Source organism: Acinonyx jubatus, chromosome E4 (assembly GCF_027475565.1).
Source record: "Acinonyx jubatus isolate Ajub_Pintada_27869175 chromosome E4, VMU_Ajub_asm_v1.0, whole genome shotgun sequence".
NCBI classification, from domain to species: Eukaryota; Metazoa; Chordata; class Mammalia; order Carnivora; family Felidae; genus Acinonyx; species Acinonyx jubatus.
Genome location: NC_069395.1, coordinates 5,623,446 through 5,645,582, shown reverse-complemented (window position 1 = coordinate 5,645,582; position 22,137 = coordinate 5,623,446). Strand labels below are relative to the sequence as shown.

At 45.9% G+C, this 22,137-nt stretch overlaps 2 protein-coding genes across 2 annotated transcripts in view; one reads left to right on the top strand and one right to left on the bottom strand.

Moving 5' to 3' along the window:
* The window catches only part of SDHC (succinate dehydrogenase complex subunit C), a 35,786-nt gene extending 26,931 nt beyond the window's left edge, over positions 1-8,855 (bottom strand). The window contains exons 1-3 of the mRNA XM_015076235.3: positions 8,776-8,855; positions 3,175-3,231; positions 1,693-1,794 (exon numbers count right to left, since the gene is read on the bottom strand). Coding sequence (XP_014931721.1) covers positions 1,693-1,794; positions 3,175-3,231; positions 8,776-8,795 — 179 coding nt within the window. The 5' untranslated portion in view covers positions 8,796-8,855. The remainder of the gene's footprint in view (positions 1-1,692; positions 1,795-3,174; positions 3,232-8,775) is intronic.
* A 4,002-nt stretch (positions 8,856-12,857) lies between these two features.
* On the top strand, positions 12,858-18,787 carry MPZ (myelin protein zero). The gene is given in 6 exon segments (XM_027048542.2): positions 12,858-12,984; positions 15,474-15,640; positions 15,879-16,092; positions 16,350-16,485; positions 16,963-17,020; positions 17,145-18,787. Coding segments are annotated over 6 exon segments (936 nt in total). The 5' UTR covers positions 12,858-12,917; the 3' UTR covers positions 17,439-18,787.
* The last annotated feature ends 3,350 nt before the right edge of the window (positions 18,788-22,137 follow it).

Here is a 22,137-nt window from a genome sequence, read left to right as displayed (position 1 = left end):
CAAGTGGAGGAGGACAGAGAGAAAGAGAGGGAGACACAGAATCCGAAGCAGACTCCAGGGTCCGAGTTATCCACACAGAGCCCAACGTGGGGCTCGAACTCACAAGCCGTGAGATCGTGACCTGAGCTGAAGGTGGACGCTCAACCAACTGAAGCACCCAGGTGCCCCTGGTGATATAACTTTTATCATCAGTTAAAATGTGTCTGCTTAGGGCACCTGGGTGGTTCAGTTGGTTGAACGTCCGACTTCGGCTCCAGTCATGATTTCATGGCTCGTGAGTTCGAGCCCTGCGTCGGGCTCACTGCTGTCAGCATGGAGTCTGCTTTGGATCCTTCGTCCCCCTCTTTCTCTGCCCTTTCCCTGCTCACGATATCTCAAAAATAAATAAACATTAAAAAAAAAAAAGTTGACATCACCAGTAACGGGATAAATCATCATCATGTTTATCCCTGGCCCCACGCACTGAGAAGAGCACAGCATCACGTTAGAGGCATTCCTGCCAAAAACATCAGGCAAACAACCCAAGCTGAGGAACATTCTAAAAATGTTACGGTCATAAAAGATAAGGTAAGACTCTTTCCTTACCAAAGGAGATTAAAGAGTTAAAGAGATAACTAAATGCACTACATGATCCTGGGTTGGATCTTGGACCTATAAAGGACAATATTAGAACAACTGACAACACTTGAATGAGATCTGACAATTAAATGGTAACATAGGGTCAAAGTTAACTTTCTGATTGTGATGGCTGTACTACAGAGTGTCCTTGAATTTATGAAACATGCACTCAAGTATTAAGCCTACTTGAGTAATGAGTAATGATCCTCCTAAAGATGTCCGCATTCTAATCCCTGAAACCTCTGAGTATTTTACCTTAAATGGCAGAGGAGAATTAACAGTTGCATATGAAATTAAGTTTGCTAATAAACTCACCTTGAGCTAAACAGACTAGCCCGGATTATCTGGATGGTACCAACATAATCACAGAGGTCCTTAAAAGTGGAAGAGGCTGGCAGAAGGGAATCAGAGAGGAAATGTGACAATGGAAGTAGGGCGGAAGTGGTGGGAGGGAGAAGAATGTCACCCATCACTGCTGGTTTTAAAGATGGAGGGAGGAGGCCACAAGCCAAGGAATTCGAAGTAGCCTCTGGAAACTAGAAAAGGCAAGGAAACAGATTCTTCACTTGAGCCTCCAGAAGAGAATGCAGCCCTCCCAACACCTTAATTCTAACCCAGTGAGACCTGTCAGACTTCCGCCCCACAGAGCTGTAAGATAACAAATGTGCTGTTTTAAGCCACAAAGTTTATGATCACTTGTTACAGCAGCATAAGAGCTAACACAGGAGTAATGGGACACGATCATCTCTGCACTTGATCTTAAATCACTTGGACATGTTCACAAATTGGGAATGTGCACAACAGTATCCAGGAATTGAGTGTATTGTTTTTGCAACATCTATATAAATTTGAAATCATTTCAAAATACTGGTTTTCGACTAATAGAAATTACATTTTGACTTGCCATTTTCCAAATGGTAGTTCTTCAGGATAGATTACCCTCTAAGGCCAGAAGGCAAAAAACAGTCGTCTTCTTATAAAAAAAGGCCTGAGCGAAATAATCAGGGGTGCAATGGCCCAACCTCCAGGACCTTCACCCATTACCTCTAGATTCCCTGGTTCCACAGCGCTCACCTGTAGATAGTGATATGAGGAGACAGAGGACGGTTCAAACCAGCGTTCTTATTCCAGAACCTCTCCATCTCTTCTTTGGCTGTGGTTCCCAAAGGAACAGCACTAAAATAAAACCAGAAGATGGAAGACTTTAAAATGATGAGAAATATACTTGTCTCAAGATTTTACATAACAAAAAGTTAAAATAAAAAAAGCTAAGCTGGGCTGGATGAACCCATTGTATAAAGAAAACATGTCTGTCCTATCCTCTTATCTTTAGGCCAAGTTTGACTCAGTTATTAACAACCTCAATCACCCAAGGAAGTCCTAGCAGAGGAAAACTCTTCTTTCCAATTCCCCACCACGCAGGTCCTGCCACAGAAGCTCTACTTCTTTGGTGCCAGGCAGCAGAGCCAGTACAATATTTCAAAATCATTTATATAAATGGATCATCCTTTCCCGAGGGCACGGGTGTGGTCTCATACAGCAGCACCACCTGCTCTCATCTGGTTTGTCAAGACTCCCTTTCACATCCTCAAAAATCAAGACCTCAGCACCTCTGAACAGTTTCTTGGGTTTCCCTTGTCAATGGGGTGGATGGAAGCTAAGTGTTGAACAGCTACGTCCAACAATTTATTACATGCCTGTATTAAATACATTCCATCCCCCTCAAGAAAATATAACCTACGCACAGATGACCCATAAATTATAAAAAAAAAGAAAAAACCCAATAACTTCATAGTGGAAAAATACCTAGCAGACATTCCATTATTCAAATGATCAACGTTAAAATCACTGACAATGGGACAAATGGCATCACATGCCCTTGATGTGAATATAACCAGGAATGTAACATACTTACATATTACCCCTGCCCAAAATGGGTAACCTGACTCTCATCATAGCAAAGAATCATACAAGCCCAACCTGAAAGGCATTCTACAAAACAACTGGCCCGTATTCTTCAAAAACGTCAGTAACGGGGTGCCTTGGGTGGCTCAGTTGGTTAAGCATCTGACTTTGGCTTAGGTCATGGTATTGTAGTTCGTGAGTTCAAGCCCTGCGTCGGGCTCTGTGCTGACAGCTTGGAACCTGGAGCCTGCTTCGGATTCTGTGTCTCCCTTCTCTCTCTGCCCTTCCCCTGCTGACACTCTCACTCTCTCTCTCTCTTTCTCTCTCAAAAATGAATAAACTTAAAAAAATTTTTTTCTTACATAAAAAATAAAAAAAATAAAATACACAGAGCTCTAAGTAAACATAGCAAATGTCTTCCAACTTTTCTGAAAGTATAAAATATTTCCCAAATTTAAAATTTAATATTCTCATCCTTCCTTCTTCTACTACCAGATGAGAAAAATAGTGACCACGATCACTAAATTTTCAGCCAACCATCTACAACTATTTTCTTCCACACATACCCCCCAAATCTAAACAACAACCCATTGCTGTTCCCGAAGGAAAAAATGTTAAGTCATAATAGCCTCCACAAATTTAGAAACTTACTTTCTGATACAGAGCTGAGGACTAAGGTGGGCACGGAGGCAATGACGGCCAACCTGTCTGCAAGATAAGAGAAGAAGGAGTCAATGGAGGGCACCTGGCTGGCTCAGTCAGTGGAGCATGTGACCCTTGATCTTGGGGTTTGTAAGTTCAAGTCCAATGTTGGGTGTAGAGACTGCTTAAAAATAAAATCTTAAAAAGAAAAGAGAGAGAGGATAAAGAGCAACACACATTTCGAGATCAATTTCAGTTTATCAAGTTCTCTATTTTTGTACCATATTAGACTTAGGAGTGAAAGGAAAAATTAAGAGTAAGATGAAAACAATGACAGTATCACTGTCCTTGAAATGATTTTTTAGTTGGAAAGCTACAACTTTAAATAACTTGAGAATAATCACAAATACAACCTGCAAATGCAAAATAAAGTTTTAGCCCAACACAAATAATACAAGGTAAAAGAATAATGAGCGTTGGTAACGTTCAACAGAGAAATATAGAATGTGATTTATTTTTAAGTGAGGTTTTAAAGGAGGTCATGGTTAAAAGATAGGGGTTGGGGCGCCTGGGTAGCTCAGGTGGTTGAGCATCCAACTTCATCTCAGGTCATGATCTCGCAGTTTGTGAGTTTGGGCCCGCCTCAGGCTCACTGCTGTCAGCGCACAAAGTCGGCTCTGGATCCTCTGTCTCCCTCGTTCTCTGTCCCTCTCCCACTCACACTCTCTCCCAAAAATAAAAATTAAATGTTAAAAAAAATTTTTAGAGAAAAAAAGAGATTGGGGTAAAGAAGAAGAACAAGAATACAGCTAACTGCTGCAAAGGGAGGAACTAAGAAGACTGAAGAATAAGGGGTTTGTAGAAAGAGGGTCTTAAACATTAAGCTGTCATTTTAGGAACTACCATCAAGTTCCCGACAACACAGATGAATTTCAAGTCAAAAAGTCTGTAACAGGGGCGCCCGGGTGGCTCAGTTAAGCACCTGACTCTTCATCTCAACTCAGGTCTTGATCTCAGGGTCCTGAGTTCAAACACTGCATTCATAGAGTCTACTTAAAAAAAAAAAAAAAAAGTCTCTAATAGTGCAAAAAGTATGGGAACGCAAAGATTTCATGGACCACGTGAAGAGTTGCACCAAGAGGATACACAAGTTTTCTACTAAAAAGTTGCTATTTTTGAAATGCATCAAAACAGTACCAGAACTGCTCCTCAAGCCTAAAACTAAGATGTGCCTGGGCATTCTATGTAAAGAGAGTTTAATTGATTCAGAGAGCACACACGAACTGAAAAATACGACCACTAGGCCCCTCTATTCACATTATCATATCAAATCTTTCCAGAAGTATTTAAGAAAGGTATCAGAGTGAAGCACTGGGATTAAAATGAAAAATATGTTGCTTCCACAAAAGTTTACTGTATAGCCCCTATGTGCAAGGCACCGTGGGGAAATAAAATCGCACTGAGGTCCGATGACCTTGTAAAAAAGCTCACAGTGTCCATCACACCATCGATATTAGAGGCACAAACGTTTCAAAATCCCTCTGCTTTACACTAGGACAGTGGAAGGGTATGCTATTTGAAGGTAAAATAATCCAGCCAACACTTCCTTCAGCTCCTCTCTCTCTCCAGCCCTGGAGACAAGAGGTGAATGCAGACATTGTGTACCCCAGGCTCCCAGAAGGAAGTGGGAACAAATCTCTTTAATCAATTGAAGTAATTGTGGTTCTGAAGTTCGCAGGACATGCATTCCGCACACCAGGCTAGGTCCAGTCACTCGGCTGCCCAGCAAGAGTTTGCAGATGTGGGCTGGAATCTACAGCACTCTGTCTAATGCTATTGTTTCCCAGACAAATACCAACGTAAGCTTTCCACAAGGCCCTCACAGAAACTAGGTGCACAAAGTCCACAGCCTTATTTGAAACAGGACCAAAGTAGGTATCGATCCTTGCCTTTTGTGGGAAACCAGGAACTCTGGCAAGTTCCACCAAGGAAGTGGGAAACCAGGAACTCTGGTAAGTTCCACCAAGGAACTTGGTGTTCTATGTTATGGCCAAAAAGTAACCGTACTTTGTTTTCTTTTTAATGAACAAGCCAGAACTTACCATTCTAGTTAGCACTGTCCCTTTCTAAATGCATTATACATGTGTACCCAAAAAATGTAATCGCTGTTCAAATCATTTGTGAAACTCTTCTCTGGACTGGGGTGACAACAGCGACACAGGAAGAATATTAAAGTAAAAACTGGAATTCCGATTCTGCATAAATCATGTAACTTTAGGGGACCACTGAGCTTCACCTTCTTTATTTGTAAAATGGGACTGAAAAGACCTACCTAATAGGTTGCTGGGAGGATTACGTAAGAAAATGGCCAGAAAATCATTCTCCAAACTGCAATTCGGCCCACATGTATAAGATACGACCAGTATTTCACTGGTTTCCCCCAAGGTCTTTAGAATTCACATCACATTCTTTTTAAAACCATCAGTGGTGATAAAAATATTCATCTGCTGAAAATGGATTTGACTTTTGGGGGGGGGGGAAGTTATTCAAAGCCAAGTCTATGGGATCAAACTAAATAAAACCATTTTTGGTCCAAAACAAGATGCGACTATAATATAATGAGTTTCTCTTATATGACCTCTAAACTTGATCTGATGATATGCCAAAAAGTTTCAGAAATATCTGGGTAAGAGCAACACTAAAATAGACGTACAACCTCGAAGAACAGGATGAAGAGAAATCACTTAAAGACAAAAATTCTGATTTATGACTGTTAGCCCCCACCCACTCCCAAACGACAACAGAAGTCATCCTTGATTTTTTTTTCTCTCACCCCCATATATACGTGAGGCATCACCCAGTCCTATCAATGCTATCCAGGACTTCAGTCCATTGTTTTAGTCCTTATCCTCTCCATTTCTCACAAAGAGAACTATAAGAGGAGCTCCTGAACTGATCTCCCTACCATCAGTCTCTACCCAATCATTCAATATTATCAAAGCTAACTTACTGAAAAATAAAGCTGATTTCATTGGTCTTCTGCCCAAAGTCTTTTAACAGTTCCCCGTTGCTTGTAGTGTAAGGTCCACACCGTAGCCAAACAAGGCCCCTCTCAACACGGCCCACTCCAACTCTCTGGACCCATTCTCCTCCAAATTCCCGTCAGCCCCTTATATGTCTGCCACACTGAGTATTGCACTACACCCAGACAGAGCAAGCCCTCTTAGGACTATATGCCCTCGCTCATGCTCTTCTCTGATTGGAACCTCCCTCACAGTCTGATTAAACTCATCCTTGAAAACCCAACAACTCCTGGATGGCAACTTCAGTTTCTTTCGCCTTACTTGCTGCCCCTGCCATGCCTCACACCGCTTCTTCATATCTCTATAGCAACACATATTATGGTGCTTAATAATTAATCTATTTATCGCCTCTACTAGACTTTGAGCTCCTCAAGGATAAGACTGGAATGCTCTGCGTCTATAACACCTATGAAAATGTCTGACACATAGAAGAGGCTCAAAAAATAAAAAGGTTTGTAAATGAGGTATGCTTATTTTAAGAAGCAGTCTTATATATTTAAAGTTAAGCCTTATTTTTAGAGGTGTTTCACATAGTATTTTATATGATGAGCAACGTGCACATAGTTAACAACTCTTGGCAACTTTGTGCCTAAGCGGCATGAACTTTATTAGACAGAAGCCTAGCTGTTCTTTGCTTAGTTCTCCATCTCCGTCTTGGCTTTGGCAAACCATTCCTTGACTAAATGCCAATGGCGTTGCATTACTCAGCTGGTTATTCATTCCTGGCTAGTCTGTGAACTGTTTAGGGAATATACAAAATATAGAGCACTATTTAAAAGCCATGATGTACGGTACTTTGAAAACTAATCATTTGTAGTTAGCCAATTAGCCAACATTAAAAATGTTTAGCCAATACTTCTTTTAAGTGGGCCCAAGTTATTACTATTTTCATTCACAAATGAGGATTGATGACCTTGACTTGTCCAAAATAAATGGAACTAGTGACACTAGAACTAGAATCTAGCTCCTAGGATTTCTTAGAAGGTATTTTTCTTTGAGGTAAGTTAGCACGTTATAAACAGTTCCAAATCCCTCTACTGAAATGGAATTAGACTCGGAATTTCAATCAGAAAAAGAAATTGTTGTTGTTTTTTTAATTCCCTATGCCCCCTCCTAAGAAATCCCTTGTGAAAAAAGAAGAGAGAGGCGCCCTTCCCATGAGCTTCAGATTAACACTAATGAAAAAGAAGTCTATTTCTTGGCATTGAATCCTGGTGGTGACAGTCGTACACATCTCAAAATGATACTGTCTGGACATATTTACTGAGTATGATAATTGTCACCTTCCAAACAATAATCCTGAAACTCCTAAAACGAACTGTTTAGAACCAACATGATCATTTCAAGCTACACATGAATTCTACCAAAAGGCCCCCGACATCCACCAAAATACATCAAGGATTCAAAATCATTCAGTTACGGTAAAACTACCTGGAATAAAGAGTGCAGTTCTGGCAAGACTGGGGCTGGCAACACCTTAGGAAAAAAAGATACATTTGGAAATGAGAGGGAAGGAGGAAAATGATGGATTAAGATAACCCACTCCTGATCTCAACTCCGAAAGGAATCCTTCTGTCACAGAGCAAAACTAAATAAAGTCCCTCTATTTTTATACTGGGTGTACTGCTGTGGAAAGAGAAATAAGAAGGCATTTGGGGAAATCAGGAATTAAATCTCAACGACATTAAAACTAACTTTCCATAACAAATAGTTTCCAAAAATAGGCCTGGCACGAAACTATGCTGGGATCTGTACCGGGAGTGTCTAAAGTCACTCGAGTTGCCGCGTCTAGAAAGGCTCTGAGTGGAGAATGAGGTCTAGACAGTGGACAGGACAGAATAGAAGAAAATCTAGGATACTTCTCCGGGCGGCGAATGACCTTGTATAGAAAAACTGAGACATCCACTCCCTACCCCACAGAGAAAGATAAACTGAAACTGAATTCCCTGGGCTGCTTTAGGACAGTAGAGCGACCGCTATGGGCGCTATTTCTAATCGCCGGCGCGGTAGGGATCCAGGAGTCCTGTCCCCTCCCCCAGGGGCCCGTTAGGAACTCAGTGGCCACTCGTTGCCAGCAACTAGTGTCTGCAGGAGTTCGAAGCAAAAGCGAAGTACACCAAGATCTCTCTTCCCGAGGCCCGAATAAGAGCTCGAAGTCGTACGACCGACGGTCCGCTGACCTCGAAGTCCTAACTATTTACTCTCTCGGAGCGTGGCTCTGGGTGCAGCCCCGAACGCAACCTGGGGGGGGGGGGGGAAATATTGAAGCTGGGGGAAGGAGAAGGGGCGACAGCCGCGCGACTCCTCGGCAGGGAGTTCAGGAGGAGATAACGGGCCCGTGACCCCAGGGACCGGAGCGGCTGGGGGGAAGGGAAGGGGCCCTAGGACGCCAGGGCGCGCGACCCGCGCACCCACGGGCCCTTCCCCCGCCCCGGGACGGTGCAAACAGTCGTCAGCAAGACAGGAGGGGCAGCGCAGGCCTCCCCAAGGCCGCGGACACAGACTCCCAGCCCCGGGCTAAAGTCACCTCAACAGGAGCGCAGCCATCTTGAGTTCCGGCCTGGACGGAAGTGACGCACAACGTCTCCGCCACTGGGGGGCGGGGCTATGTCACGTGACGCCTCCGGCTCTTTAAAAGGCTCGCAGGCGGTCGGCCTCAGCGTTGTTCACGCTTGATTTTTTCTGGTGTGGTGTGTCTGCACGGCTTCCCTCGGCTGGCTTCTGCTAGAATTTGCCAGGGGGTCGGCAGAAATGGCGCTGACTCAGACTCTGCGGTCTGCGTTTTCACTTGTGAACATATTCATTTTGCTTCGCACCACTGAACTTCTGACTTGCCCTGATTCTTCACCAGGGACTCCAGAATAGTTTCGCTCTCCCTCTTTCCCAGGTAGGCCGGCCGAGGCTCCCAGGGAAACGGGCTCCATCCGTTCTGACGGGAAGCTCCACAACAGAGTACAGAGAACACGAGTTGAGGCCCAAGTTGAGGAAGCCTCGTGAGAACTACGTAGACCACCATCCCAAGGCCTGGGAGCCTCGTCTAACCACCTGGATCAGCTCTGTGCCCACAATTCCTGGGCTTGAGCTGCCGCCTGAGCTGGACGCCCACTAGCCAAATACAACACTCCTTTGTTCCTTGTTTCAAGACTGTGTGGGTGACGCCCACAGCCAGAAGAACCTGGAGTGGGGGAGAACTCGCTTTGATTTATACACACATACACACATATGGTTTTGAGGAACCCAAGCACTGCAATCAATTGCAGAGCATTTGTGACTTAAGGAAGAAAAAGGGAGACAGGAATAGAAAATTGAAAAAGTTCTTGAGTCTTTTTGCGGGCGAGGGCGGGGCAAAGAGAAGTGAAGGAGACAGCCTAGAGCAACTCCTATTCTACAATAAAACATTCAGCTAACGTTACTATTCAGATCTCATTTATATTTAGCACTCCTGCACTTTCAGGATTTAAATAGCACACATTCACTTATCTCTGCATCAAATGAAAATCCTGTTGTGCATTTCTATAATACTTGACAAAGAAAGCACTTTTATAGACTTTTGGACTGTTAAGAGACCTTAGCGGCTCTCTAACTTTAGTTTCTATTCAGTGCAGGGATCTCCTATACAACATTGATGGCCACTCATCTTCAACACTAACACATTCGGTAAAGGTTACCTCAAAACACAAGTTTTTGTTTTTTTAGTAAACTGCTTAATCATTAGAAAGTTGTTACATTCAAATAAAGTTTTCTGGGGAGCCTGGCTGGATTAGTCAGTGTAGCATATGACCCTTGATCTCAGGGTTGTGATTTCGAGCCCCACATGGGTGTAGCGATTACTTACAAGTAAAATCTGTAAAAAAATAAAATACAGTTTTCTGCTATTGAACTTCCAGTCATTGGGGGTGCCCGAGTAGCTCAGTCAGTTAAGCGTCCTACCCTTGATTTTGGCTCAGGTAGTGATCTCACAGTTCATGGGTTTGAGCCCAGGATTGGACTCTGCACTGACAGCACAGGAACCTGTTTGGCATTCTCTCTCTACCCCTCCTCTACTCACTCATGTGTGCACACATAATAACAATAAATAATAATTAATTATATATATAATGAATTTATTTAAAGAGCTAAGTACAAGAGGCATATACATATATGCCCATATATATATATATATATATGTATATATATATATATATATATATATATATATATATATAAACTTTTTGTAGAGGATGTGAAAGTGCTTCAGGGGATTCAAAAACACAAATGTAATTGTCCTCAAGCAGCTTATGCCTTAGCAGGATCAGTAAGTAAATACAACAAAGAAATTAGCAACCCCGTGAAAGAGGTATAGGTAAAAGGAGTGGATGAAAGCAGAAAGTGGGTCATTTGCAGCTGGGGAGACGTGGTTAGGGAGGTGTAATTGACTACAACATCCCATGAAAATTTACTGACAATATTGCCTGTGGAGTTTATGATCAAGTCCCACATTTAGAGTTCCACAGTTCAAATCCAATACTAATCATGGAACCCTCCATCTCCTGTGTAAGGAGATGACCGGTGGGTACCAGGAGCCTGTGGCTTTACTGGTGAACCTGCAGTGGTCCCAATCACAGGAAAACAGTGGCCTCTTCCCTCAAATTAACCCTGTAGGGCTCACAACTGATTGAAATTAATTACACTGAAATTCAAACAAGATATTAAGTCAAGCCCCTTATCACCAGGGTTTATCTTTAAAATAAGCAGGAGAGGGGCGCCTGGGTGGCGCAGTCGGTTAAGCATCCGACTTCAGCCAGGTCACGATCTCGCGGTCCGTGGGTTCAAGCCCCGCATCGGGCTCTGGGCTGATGGCTCAGAGCCTGGAGCCTGTTTCCTATTCTGTGTCTCCCTCTCTCTCTGCCCCTCCCCCGTTCATGCTCTGTCTCTCTCTGTCCCAAAAATAAATAAACGTTGAAAAAAAAATTTTTTTAAAATAAAATAAAATAAGCAGGAGAGAAAAGCAGGGTCTATCCAAGGCCTGAGATCAGAGAAAGAAAGGGGGGAAAAGAAGGGGAAACATTTCAAATGGAAGTATGAGAGGTTCAGTGAAAAACAAAATCATTTCAGATAATCCCAAGAAGGGAAACAAAGGAGACAACAATTAGGAGAGCTCTGGTGGGAATGATTTTTTTTAGCCAGGTTTGTCTTAAAACTCAGCTCTGACCATGTGGACACTCCCATCTCTAACCCAAAATATCACCCTCAAACCATCAGGAAATTCTTATGATGAACCAATGAAGCCCACCCTCTTTCATTTGCTGTTTAATGCCTTTCACCAATTGGCTTCAACTTTCCTGTACAGACTTGTTTCCTATGATGCCCCTCATGTTCCCCTAAATCAAGTCAAAGTGGAGGCCACAAGATCTGCCTTGAGTATCCTCAATACTTCAGAAACCTACACACACACACACACACACACACACACACACACACACACACACATTTTCTTCTGTCTTTGTTTTTGCTTTTGCTATATCTGCTTCGATACCTTCACTACCCATTCCTTTTCTTCAAAATGGCACACATCCTTCAAAGTGGGTCCATATCTAAAGTTGCCTTCTAGACACAACTCCCCTGCCTCTGAACTTCATTTATTAAATGGTTTATTTTTGTTTTTAACCCTCCGTTACTAACTTAATCTCCCAGATGTTTGTGAACTACTGCGCATGTTCAAGCAGATCTGGTTGTGCCCTCCTTGGTATACTAAGCACTTGGTTCATCACTCTGCTATGGCAAGCATGATGGTTGATCATGTTGGGTATTGATGGATTTGTCCTTTGATCCTCCCCTCTCTGCCCCCCGCCAACTAGATATTAAACTCCTTCAAGGAGAAACTTAATTTTTATTCCTCTTTCTGTTACCCACAAACCCATACTTTACGTATAGCTGGCATTCAATACAATTTTGTTGCCTTGTCCTAAATCGCAATGGACTTAAACTGCAGCATGAGGCATTGAAAGATTCCCTGACAAAGAGGGAAAGCTCAGGGAAATTATTTCCTGGATATTTTCCAGTGGAGAAAGCTTCTATCAGGGAAGAATCACCCAGGATGCAGGGAGATAGGGGGTGGGGGGAAGGACTCCCAAATGACCTGGTCATCTCAAGAAGCCTATAATGCAACCAACAGTCATCGAAAAAATTAAAAATTAAAATTAAAAAAAGACAAGGGATATCCCATTTGCAGAGTTCTCTGGGGGAGCCATTCTCTGGGAAGGAGGCTATAGAGAAATTCCCTCTCATGGCCTAAGGATTCAGGTTCCCCTGCCCATCTATCCCTCGGAGAAGTGTGTTTATGTCCCTTTTTCTGTCCCTCTCCCTCACCTCCCCCCCCCCCCAGGCATTCCAGCCTAGGGCAGGGGGAGGCCATCAGACACAAAGCCCTCTGTGTATGGGGTGGTATGTGTCCCCCCCACCCCTCCACCGAGAGGACACAATGCCCCTTCTGCTCCCTGTACTCTTCCCCCCTCCCCACCACCTCTCAACTGCACATGCCAGGCTGCAATTGGCTACTGGCTCAGGACAGCCCCCTCATACTGGGGCCCCAGGGGATTTTAAGCGGATTCCAGGAACCCCCCGCTCAGTTCCTTGTCCCCCACTCTCCCATCCCCACAGACGCTCCGAGCCCTTGCCCCTGCCCCAGCTATGGCTCCTGGGGCTCCCTCGTCCAGCCCCAGTCCTATCCTGGCTGCGCTGCTCTTCTCCTCTTTGGGTAAGTGGAGCCACCCCAGTCTGGGAGCCCTGGAGCTCAGCTTGCCTCTCAGCAACCTTCTCCCTGCCTTCACTGCATGCCCCACCGCCACCAAAGAGTGAGCAGGAGCAGGAAGGTGATATTATAGTCGGAGAAAAAATATATATAGCTTAGAGGGAGACAATAAAGGTATTCTGTGAAGGGAGAAGGTAAAAGAGCGTAGAGAGCTTCCCTGAGGTGGACCTGACTGGACCCAGGTGGGAAGGTAGTAACATGCCCCCAAAGCCATGCTGAGCACCTGGTGGGAAGCAGTGTTATGGTGTGGTAAGGAACAGGACAGACACCTGGGTCGGGTACCTAATCATTCCCTAGCAGTGCCTGAGGTACTTAACCTTAGTTCCCCTGAATAGGAAGGTCGGGGAATGTGATCTAAGGAAGGAGCCCAAGGTCTGTGGTCCCAACTCCTCGAATCCTTTGTCTCTTGGTGCCTCAGTTTCTCTCTGTGGATCCATTGTCTATTATGCAGGCAAAAGGAGTAGGAGGGAGGTTCTATGAGATTCGAAGATCTTGTCCATCTAAAGCAGTCTTCCTTTATAAGGTGACCAAACCCTTTCTCACCCCGTGGCAGATGTTGGGTGGGCAAGTGAAAGGCAAAAGCAGGGATATTTGAATGGACCGTTCCCTTCTCCAAACGGCCCCAGAGCCTAACACAATAGATGAGTAGCAGGCAAATTGGGGGTTGGGGAGAGCTGCTCAGGATATCAGCTCTTTGAGTCCTAACCCCAGAATCCAGACCCTTCTGGGTGCTGTGCTGGACTAGTCTGGGACACCCAGAGAAAATGTTAAAGACAAGGAGTTGGAGAAGGCCATAGTGAGGGCAATGGGGAGAAGGAGTGTTGGAGAATAAGGAAGAGGGTTCTGTTCTAGCACCTGTCCCTCTCATAGTACCATTGAGCAGGGCTGAAGGGCAGTGGTTGATGTTAGAACGGGAGGAATAGAAGGTAGATCCAATGAATAACCTTCGTTGTTGCATTTGGGATTCCCAAGAGACCTCTAAGGAGAAGCGGGTCACTGATCTTGCATGCTGAGGTGGGAGATTTGAGACTATGGAGCAGGAGTGGGGGGTGGTTATGGGGTCTGGGGATGGCAGGAGCCCCCAACATTGGTCAGACAATGGGTCTCTGTTTGTTTGGTTGCTTCCTCCCCCTCCCATAGAACAAAAGGGTCTACAGTTGCCCCCACCCTGGGCCAGCCCACACACATAATCTCCCTGGAATGGCCTTCCTTGTGTGGGTGAGTCTTGGGAGTGGCACTGGGCCAGCACAGCCAAGAGGAGGGTGACAAGGGTCAAGCCACAGAGGGCTCACATGCAAAGTCATCTGAACTCTGAGCTTGGGATCTTCCTCTGTACCCAACTTCCCCTGAGAACCTCCCTGACCTCCCAGTCGACAGCAAGCTGTATGGCAACCAGGGATTCAGCAGCGAGGACAGTTGGGCCAGGAAAAAACAGTCTTAATTATCTTCATTTTTTTTTCTGTGAGAAATTTGAATGTGTGATGCTGTGAAATACTACGCAGCTGTTAAAAATAAGATTGATCTCTATGAATCAACATGGGAAGTTCCCTCAGACACATAGGCATATTATACATCCTCTTAAGTGAAAAAAGCCAAGTATAATATAATGCAATGTATCTCAAAAAGGAAAGAAAAGCTCCATAAGACAAAACTATTTCATGTTTTGAGTTTGTCGGGTTTACACTGCACTTGATACATAGAAAACGGTTACTTACTAAACTGATTGACAGTGGTCATATTTGGGAGGGGACTACAGGAAAAGCATTTGTTGGGGGAGGCGTCAAGAAAGACTTCAGCGGGGTGCCTGGGTGGCTCAGTCGGTTGAGCGTCTGACTTTGGCTCAGGTCATGATCTCGCCGTCTGTGAGTTCAAGCCCCGCGTCGGGCTCTGTGCTGACAGCTCAGAGCCTGGAGCCTGCTTCTGATTCTGTGTCTCCCTCTCTCTCTGCCCCTCCCTGACTCATGCTCTCTCTCTGTCTCAGAAATAAATAAGCATTAAAAAAAAATTTTTTTTAAAGAAAGACTTTAGCTTTATCTCTATTTGAATGGTTTCTAAAAAAGAATGCAATATGTATTACCATATAACTTATAAATTAAAATTTTTTTAAGCCTGCATCTTAGGGGTACTTTAAGAGTTAAATACTGACCCAAAGGGAAAGGGAGACTTGGAGACAGAATCCACCTTCTGGAAGTCCTCAAGAGAGTTCTGTTACTGCTGATTTCATTTCCTCTTATGAACACACTGAACTTGAACCCAATGCAGCGTTTCTGCCTAACTCTTCAGCTGTCCCAGAGAAATCCGGGCTTGACAATGGATCATTTCTGCCCCAGCTTTGCTATGGTCTCTACTCAGCCCTTGGCTTCCTATTGGTCTCACTTCCTCTGGATCCCTTAGTGGGTCCCGGGCGCCCATCTGACTCCCCTCTCTGCTTACAGTGCTCCCCCTGGCCCAGGCCATTGTGGTTTACACGGACAAGGAGGTCCATGGCGCTGTGGGCTCCAAGGTGACCTTGCACTGCTCGTTCTGGTCCAGCGAGTGGATCTCAGATGACATCTCCTTTACCTGGCGCTACCAGCCCGAAGGGGGCCGCGATGCTATCTCGGTGAGTGCCTGGGGGCGTCCTGGGATTGGATAACCAAACGGTGCTCCGAAGAACAACAGAAAAGAGCACTTGGGCAACCGAGGGGACATCCTTTGAGCCCTAACCCTAACTGTGGCAAGGTAAGTAGCCATCTGACTAGGGCCTCTCTACACTGTCTCCCCCACCCCCAACTACCCTCTCCAGCCCAGGAGCCCTTACCCTGAGGCTAGACCCACATACTTCCCCTCATTCCTCATAGATCTTCCACTATGCCAAGGGACAACCCTACATTGACGAGGTGGGGACCTTCAAAGAGCGCATCCAGTGGGTAGGGGACCCTCACTGGAAGGATGGCTCTATTGTCATACACAACCTGGACTACAGTGACAACGGCACTTTCACCTGTGACGTCAAAAACCCACCAGACATAGTGGGCAAGACTTCTCAGGTCACACTCTATGTCTTTGAAAAAGGTGTGAGAGGAGATGGCCCAGGGGGTCTGGCAGTACAGGGAGGACTGGGGGCGGGGCGGGGGGTTGTGGGGGGGAGGGAAGGGCTGGGGGAAGAGGCAAAATACCTGAGCTAATGCCCTTCAGGCTCTGGGAGGGCGGGCAGAAGACAGCCGTGGCTGAGCGCTGTACCTGTGAAACAGCAGGGAATGGGTGTGGGGCTAGGAACCGAAGGTGCGTGGCCCCGCTCACCCCTTTACTTGTTTTCCCTCCCCTCCTAGTGCCTACGAGATACGGGGTGGTGCTGGGAGCCGTGATCGGGGGTGTCTTGGGGGTGGTGCTGTTGCTGCTGCTGCTTTTCTATGTGACCCGATACTGCTGGCTACGCAGACAGGCGGCCCTGCAGAGGAGGCTCAGGTAAGGGGAGCCTGGCGACCCTCCCTTTATTTTTTATTTTTTTTATTTAAAAAAAAAATTTCTTTTAACGTTTATTTATGTTTGGGACAGAGAGAGACAGAGCATGAACGGGGGAGGGGCAGAGAGAGAGGGAGACACAGAATCGGAAGCAGGCTCCATCCAGGCTCTGAGCCATCAGCCCAGAGCCCGTCGCTGAGCTCGAACTCACGAACCGCGAGATCGTGACCAGCCCGTCGCTGAGCTCGAACTCACGAACCGCGAGATCGTGACCTGAGCTGAAGTCGGACGCTTAACCGACTGAGCCACCCGGGCGCCCCATGGCGACCCTCCCTTTAACCCCACTGTTCCCCATCGGGGCAGAAACTTCTTGGGGGGCGGGGGGGGGGGAGCGGCAAAGGGAGGAGGAAGCTATAGCTGCTCTCCAGGGGGTCCCGGGCCTGGAGCGGGGCAGACCCACAGCGCCGCCTTTCCCTGCAGCGCCATGGAGAAGGGGAAATTGCACAAGGCTGCGAAGGACTCGAAGCGCGGCCGGCAGGTCAGTGGAACTCGGGGCCTGGACAAGGCGCGGAGCTACCTGGCAGCAGTAAGGGATGGGCTGGGACCAGGGTGGGGCTGGGCCCCCCCAGAAGGGTGACTGAGGTGTGACCCCCTCCCTGCAGACGCCAGCGCTGTATGCCATGCTGGACCACAGCAGAAGCACCAAAGCTGCCAGTGAAAAGAAGGCCAAGGGGCTGGGGGAGTCTCGCAAGGATAAGAAATAGCGGTTAGCGGGCCGGGCGGGGGGTCGGGGGTCAGGGCGGGAGCCCACCAAAGGCTCTCAGGTGGTGGTCATAGAGATGGAACTGCGGAAGGATGAGCAGAGCTCGGAGCTCCGGCCTGCGGTCAAGTCCCCCAGCAGAACCAGCCTCAAGAACGCCCTCAAGAACATGATGGGTCTGGACTCCGACAAGTGACCACCCCCCTGGGCCCTCCCAGAGCAGGGGGACCTAGGCTCCTCTTCTTCCCCCCGTCTAGGTGCTTTCCTCCTTAACTCCCCAGCCCTGCCCCGCCCTCAGCACCCTTTGAGATGTAAGTTTCATTCCAAAGTTCACGCCCCAGGCCCCTCCCATCTCCCCCCACCTGCACCCCGGCTTTCTGGGAACCCAGGGGCCTCACCCTCCCCTTCACCGGCCCCAAGGACTGTGTGTTTGGTGCCTGTCCCTCTGGCACCGAGAAGAAAGGGACCTTGATACCCCGTGCCTCAGCTCCAGGCCACCTGGCGTTCCCATCCCTTGCGGCACCCAGCCTGACCCTCCTTCTTTTCTTTCTGACCCTCCCTCCCCTTCATCAGGTGGCCCAGCTCCATATTCTGTCTTCCCGGCTAACACCCAGAACATCCAGATCAGACTCTCCTTCAGGGTTTACTTAGGTTGTTAGTTATTTTTTATTTTTTAATCCAGTCTTGTTTGTTTGTTTACCGGCGCCCTCCCCCCATGACTGAGTACCAATGACGTCATGTGGTTTTTGCATTTCCCCATCCCCCCTCCCCATTAAATCCTTCATGGAGAGCTAGCCCAAGCAGAGGGGCCCCTGGTCCTCAATCCTCAGCTACAGGACTGGTGCCCCTGACCACTTTAGGGCACTGTTCTGGGACTCTAGGTCATGGGGAAGGAGAGACAGAGAGAGGCAAAGAATCCTCACAGGTCAGGGCATTGAGGACGGGGCAAATAAGCCTTAAGAAAGGGCTTTAAACAACCAAACAGAAAGGAAAAATAAACGGGAAACGGGGGGGGGAGGGGAAGGCTGTACTCCCAGCCACAGGGGACTCTTAGGATTTTTCTACATTCTGTATATTTCTTCTCAAACTCCCAAATGTCCTTAAATGTTTAATAAACACTGACATTTCCAGAAGTGCTGCCTCCATCTCCAACTTCCTCATTCTCCTGGGAATATCCCTGCCCCCTATTCCATCCCCAGCCCCCTACGTTCCCCCATCCTTCCCCTCTCCCAGTCCTCTTCCTCATCACCTGGTTTCGGTTGTTAAGAATTTGGCTTTATGTTACGGACCTTCCATAGTACAGTGGAAAGAACTCTGAAAAAGGCTCACAAGACGCCTTCAGCAAATATCCAGTGAGTTTATCCTATGTGCTGAACTGTGTATCAGCCTCTGTGTTTACATGGGTTAGAACACAGACTCCCTCTTTACCAAGATCTGAGTTTTTAAAATATGCCCGCCCATCTGTGTGGCCTATGGCTGGTTATTTGACTTTTCTGTTTCTGCCTTTGTAAATTGAGATGATACCTGCCCTGCTTAATTTTTTTGAGAAGCAAATGAGATCCTGTATATGGAAACCTTTGTAAACCATAAATGGATATGCAACTAAGATATTAAGGATCAGTCTTTTAAAGATGTTTCTACAGGGGCGCCTGGGTGACTCAGTTGGTCGAGTGTCCGGCTCTTGATTTCCGCTCAGGTCATGATCCCAAGGTCATGGGATTGAGCCCCACAGCAGGCTCCTCACTGATCATGGAGCTTGCTTGGAATTCTCTCTTTCTCTCTCTTTCTCTCTCTCCCTCTCCCCCCCTCCCCTCCCCACTGTCTCCTTCTCTAAAAAGATTGCTTGAAGATATTTCTACATCTTGCCTAAAGGATTACACTTTACAAATTAGCATAAATCCCATTTCCCCTACCAACACAGGCATGTGTAACTTTAGTTGGTGCACCATTTTAGCTATGCTATTAATACCTCATTATCTAGTTTGTTGGTATGCTAACGTAGGTACACCATTAATGGCCTGGGATACTAAGATGATTGTGGAAAGATATATATAAAATTTTCCTGGGGAGGGTCACTGATGGCAAAAAAAAAACCCAAGACTCCTGCAAGTTATTTCTTCACCTTATTAAGAGGTTAAAGATAAGATTTTTTAACACCGGCTTTGCCCAAATCCAGAGTGCTTTCATTTATTTCAAGCCATGTCTTCTGCTTTTTTATTTTTTTATTAAAAAATTTTTTTTTTATTTTAGAGAGACAGTGTGCACAAGTGGGGGTGGAGAGGAGCAGAGTGAGAGAGAGAGAGAGAGAGAGAGAGAGAGAGAGAATCTTAAGCAGGCTTCATGCTCAGCCCAGAGCCCCCAACACAGGGCTAGATCCCATAACTCTGGGATCAAGACCTGAGCCTGAAATCAAGAGTCGGACGCGCAACTAACTGAGCCACCCAGGCAGCCTGGTCTTCTACTTTTTTATAAAGAAAAATTAACCCAAATTCATTTTAATACAAAAGCTAATAGATTTCATTGGACAAATGCAAATCAAAACTACAATGAGATAAACCACTTCACACCCATTAGGATGGCTCCTATCAAAAAACCAAAACAAGGGGCACCTGGGTGGCTCGGTTGAGCATCCGACTTCGGCTCAGGTCATGATCTCACGGTCTGTGAGTTTGAGCCCCACGTTGGGCTCTGCACTGACAGCTCAGAGCCTGGAGCCTGCTTCGGATTCTGTGTCTCCCTCTGTCTCTCTTCCCCTCCCCCACTCATGCTCGCTCTCTCTCTCTCTCTCTCTCTGTCAAAAGTAAATAAACATTAAAAAAACCCAACAAAACAAAACACAATGACAAGTGCTGGAGAGGATGTGGAAAAATTAGAAGCCCTGTACCCTGTTGGTGGGAATGTAAAATGGTACAGCCCCTGGGGAAAACAATATGGAGATTTTTTAAATAATGAAATATAGAATTACCATATGATTCAGCAATTCAACTTTTGGATATATACCCAAAAGGATTGCAAGCAGGGCCTTAAAGAGGTATTTGTACAGCCCTGTTCACAACAGTATTATTCACAACAGCTAAAGTGTGGAAGCAATCCAAATGTCTGTGGATGGGTGATCCGAGAAGCAAAATGTGGCATATGCATACAATTGACTATTCTTCAGAAAGGAAGAAAATTCTGACTTACGCTACAACATGATTGAACTTGAGGACACTATGCTATGTAAAATAAGCCAGTCACAAAAAAGACAACTATCGTGTGATTCCACTTATAGGATACGTACTTAGAGTAGTCCCAGTCATCCATACAGAGAGTAGAATGGTGGTTTCCGGGGACTGAGGGAAGGGGAGACAGAGGAGTTATTGTTTAATTGGTGTAGAGTTTCAGTTTTGCAAGACGAAGAGTTATGGTGATGAAAAATGGTGATGGTTGCAGAATATTACAGATGTGCGTAATACCGCTGAACTGTACAAAAAAAAATGGTTAAGGTGGTAAATTTTTTAAGTGTTTTTATTTCTTTTATATTATAAACATATATTTATTTTGAGAGAGAGAGTAGGGGAGGGGCAGAGAGAGAGGGAGAGAGAGAGAATTCCCAGCAGGCTGCACACTCTGAGCACAGAGGCCATTGCAGAGCTCTGTTCCAGGAACTGAACCATGAGATCATGACCTGAGCCGAAATCAGGAGTCCGGATGCTCTACCGACTGAGCCACCCAGGTGCCCCAAGATGGTAGATTTTATGTTAAGTGTATTTTATCACAATGCCAAAAAAAAATGGAAAATCAAAGCTAATAGAGGCCATATAGCTTTTTTGCGGGGGAGAAGAAGTTTAGTCACAACTCAATGAAGTTAAGAGTCTGAGTTGAAGAGTCCTTACCAGTGGAGCAGACTACAGAGTCCAGAAACATGCAAATAAGTGTGAGGCTATATTCTATTATGAAAGTAACATTCTAGTTCAGTAGTAAATAAATGGATTATTTAATAAAAGATACCAGCATAATTGACACGTGGGTCTGGAAGAAAACAAAGTGAGATCTTTATTGTTTTGTATTCAAAATTAAAATCAAATGTAAAATATATATATATATATATATATATATATACAAATATCAAAAGTGGGGGGAAGCAATATTCAACTTAAGATGATTGTTGACCTGTGACCATCAAATGTAGCTTTCGTTTGGATAAACAAATAACACATCATGTATAAGAATATTTGTTTAATCTCCAGATGAGGAAGTCCTTTAAGCAAGTCAGGAAGTTCAGAAATCTTATAATAAGCACATAAAATCTTCAACCACTTTAACGGAACAATATATTAGAAATGAAACTAGGGGCGCCTGGGTGACTCAGTCAGTTGAGGAACCAACTTTTGATTTCGGCTCAGGTCATAATTCCAGGGTCATGGGATTGAGCCCTGCATCGGACTTCATGATGGGCGTGGAGCCTGCCTAAGATTCTCTCTGTCTCCTTCTATCCCTCCCCCACTTGAGTGCACAAGCGCTCACGCGCGCGCGCTCTCTCTCTCTCTCTCTCTTTCTCTCTCTCTCTCCCTCTGCCCCTCCTCCCCTTGTCCCACCTCTCCACTCCCCAGCCCCCACCCCCCCCACTCATATGCGCCTGTCTCTCAACATTCAACATTATCAACCACTTCCTCTTTCTGGTACCACTCTAATTCTTGGCTTCCTTGAAACACTAACCTCGGGGCGCCTGGGTGGCTCGGTCGGTTGAGCGTCCGACTTCGGCTCAGGTCATGATCTCACGGTCCGTGAGTTCGAGCCCCGCGTCGGGCTCTGTGCTGACAGCTCGGAGCCTGGAGTCTGCCTCCGATTCTGTGTCTCCCTCTCTCTCTGCCCCTCCCCTGTTCATGCTCTGTCCCTCTGTGTATCAAAAATAA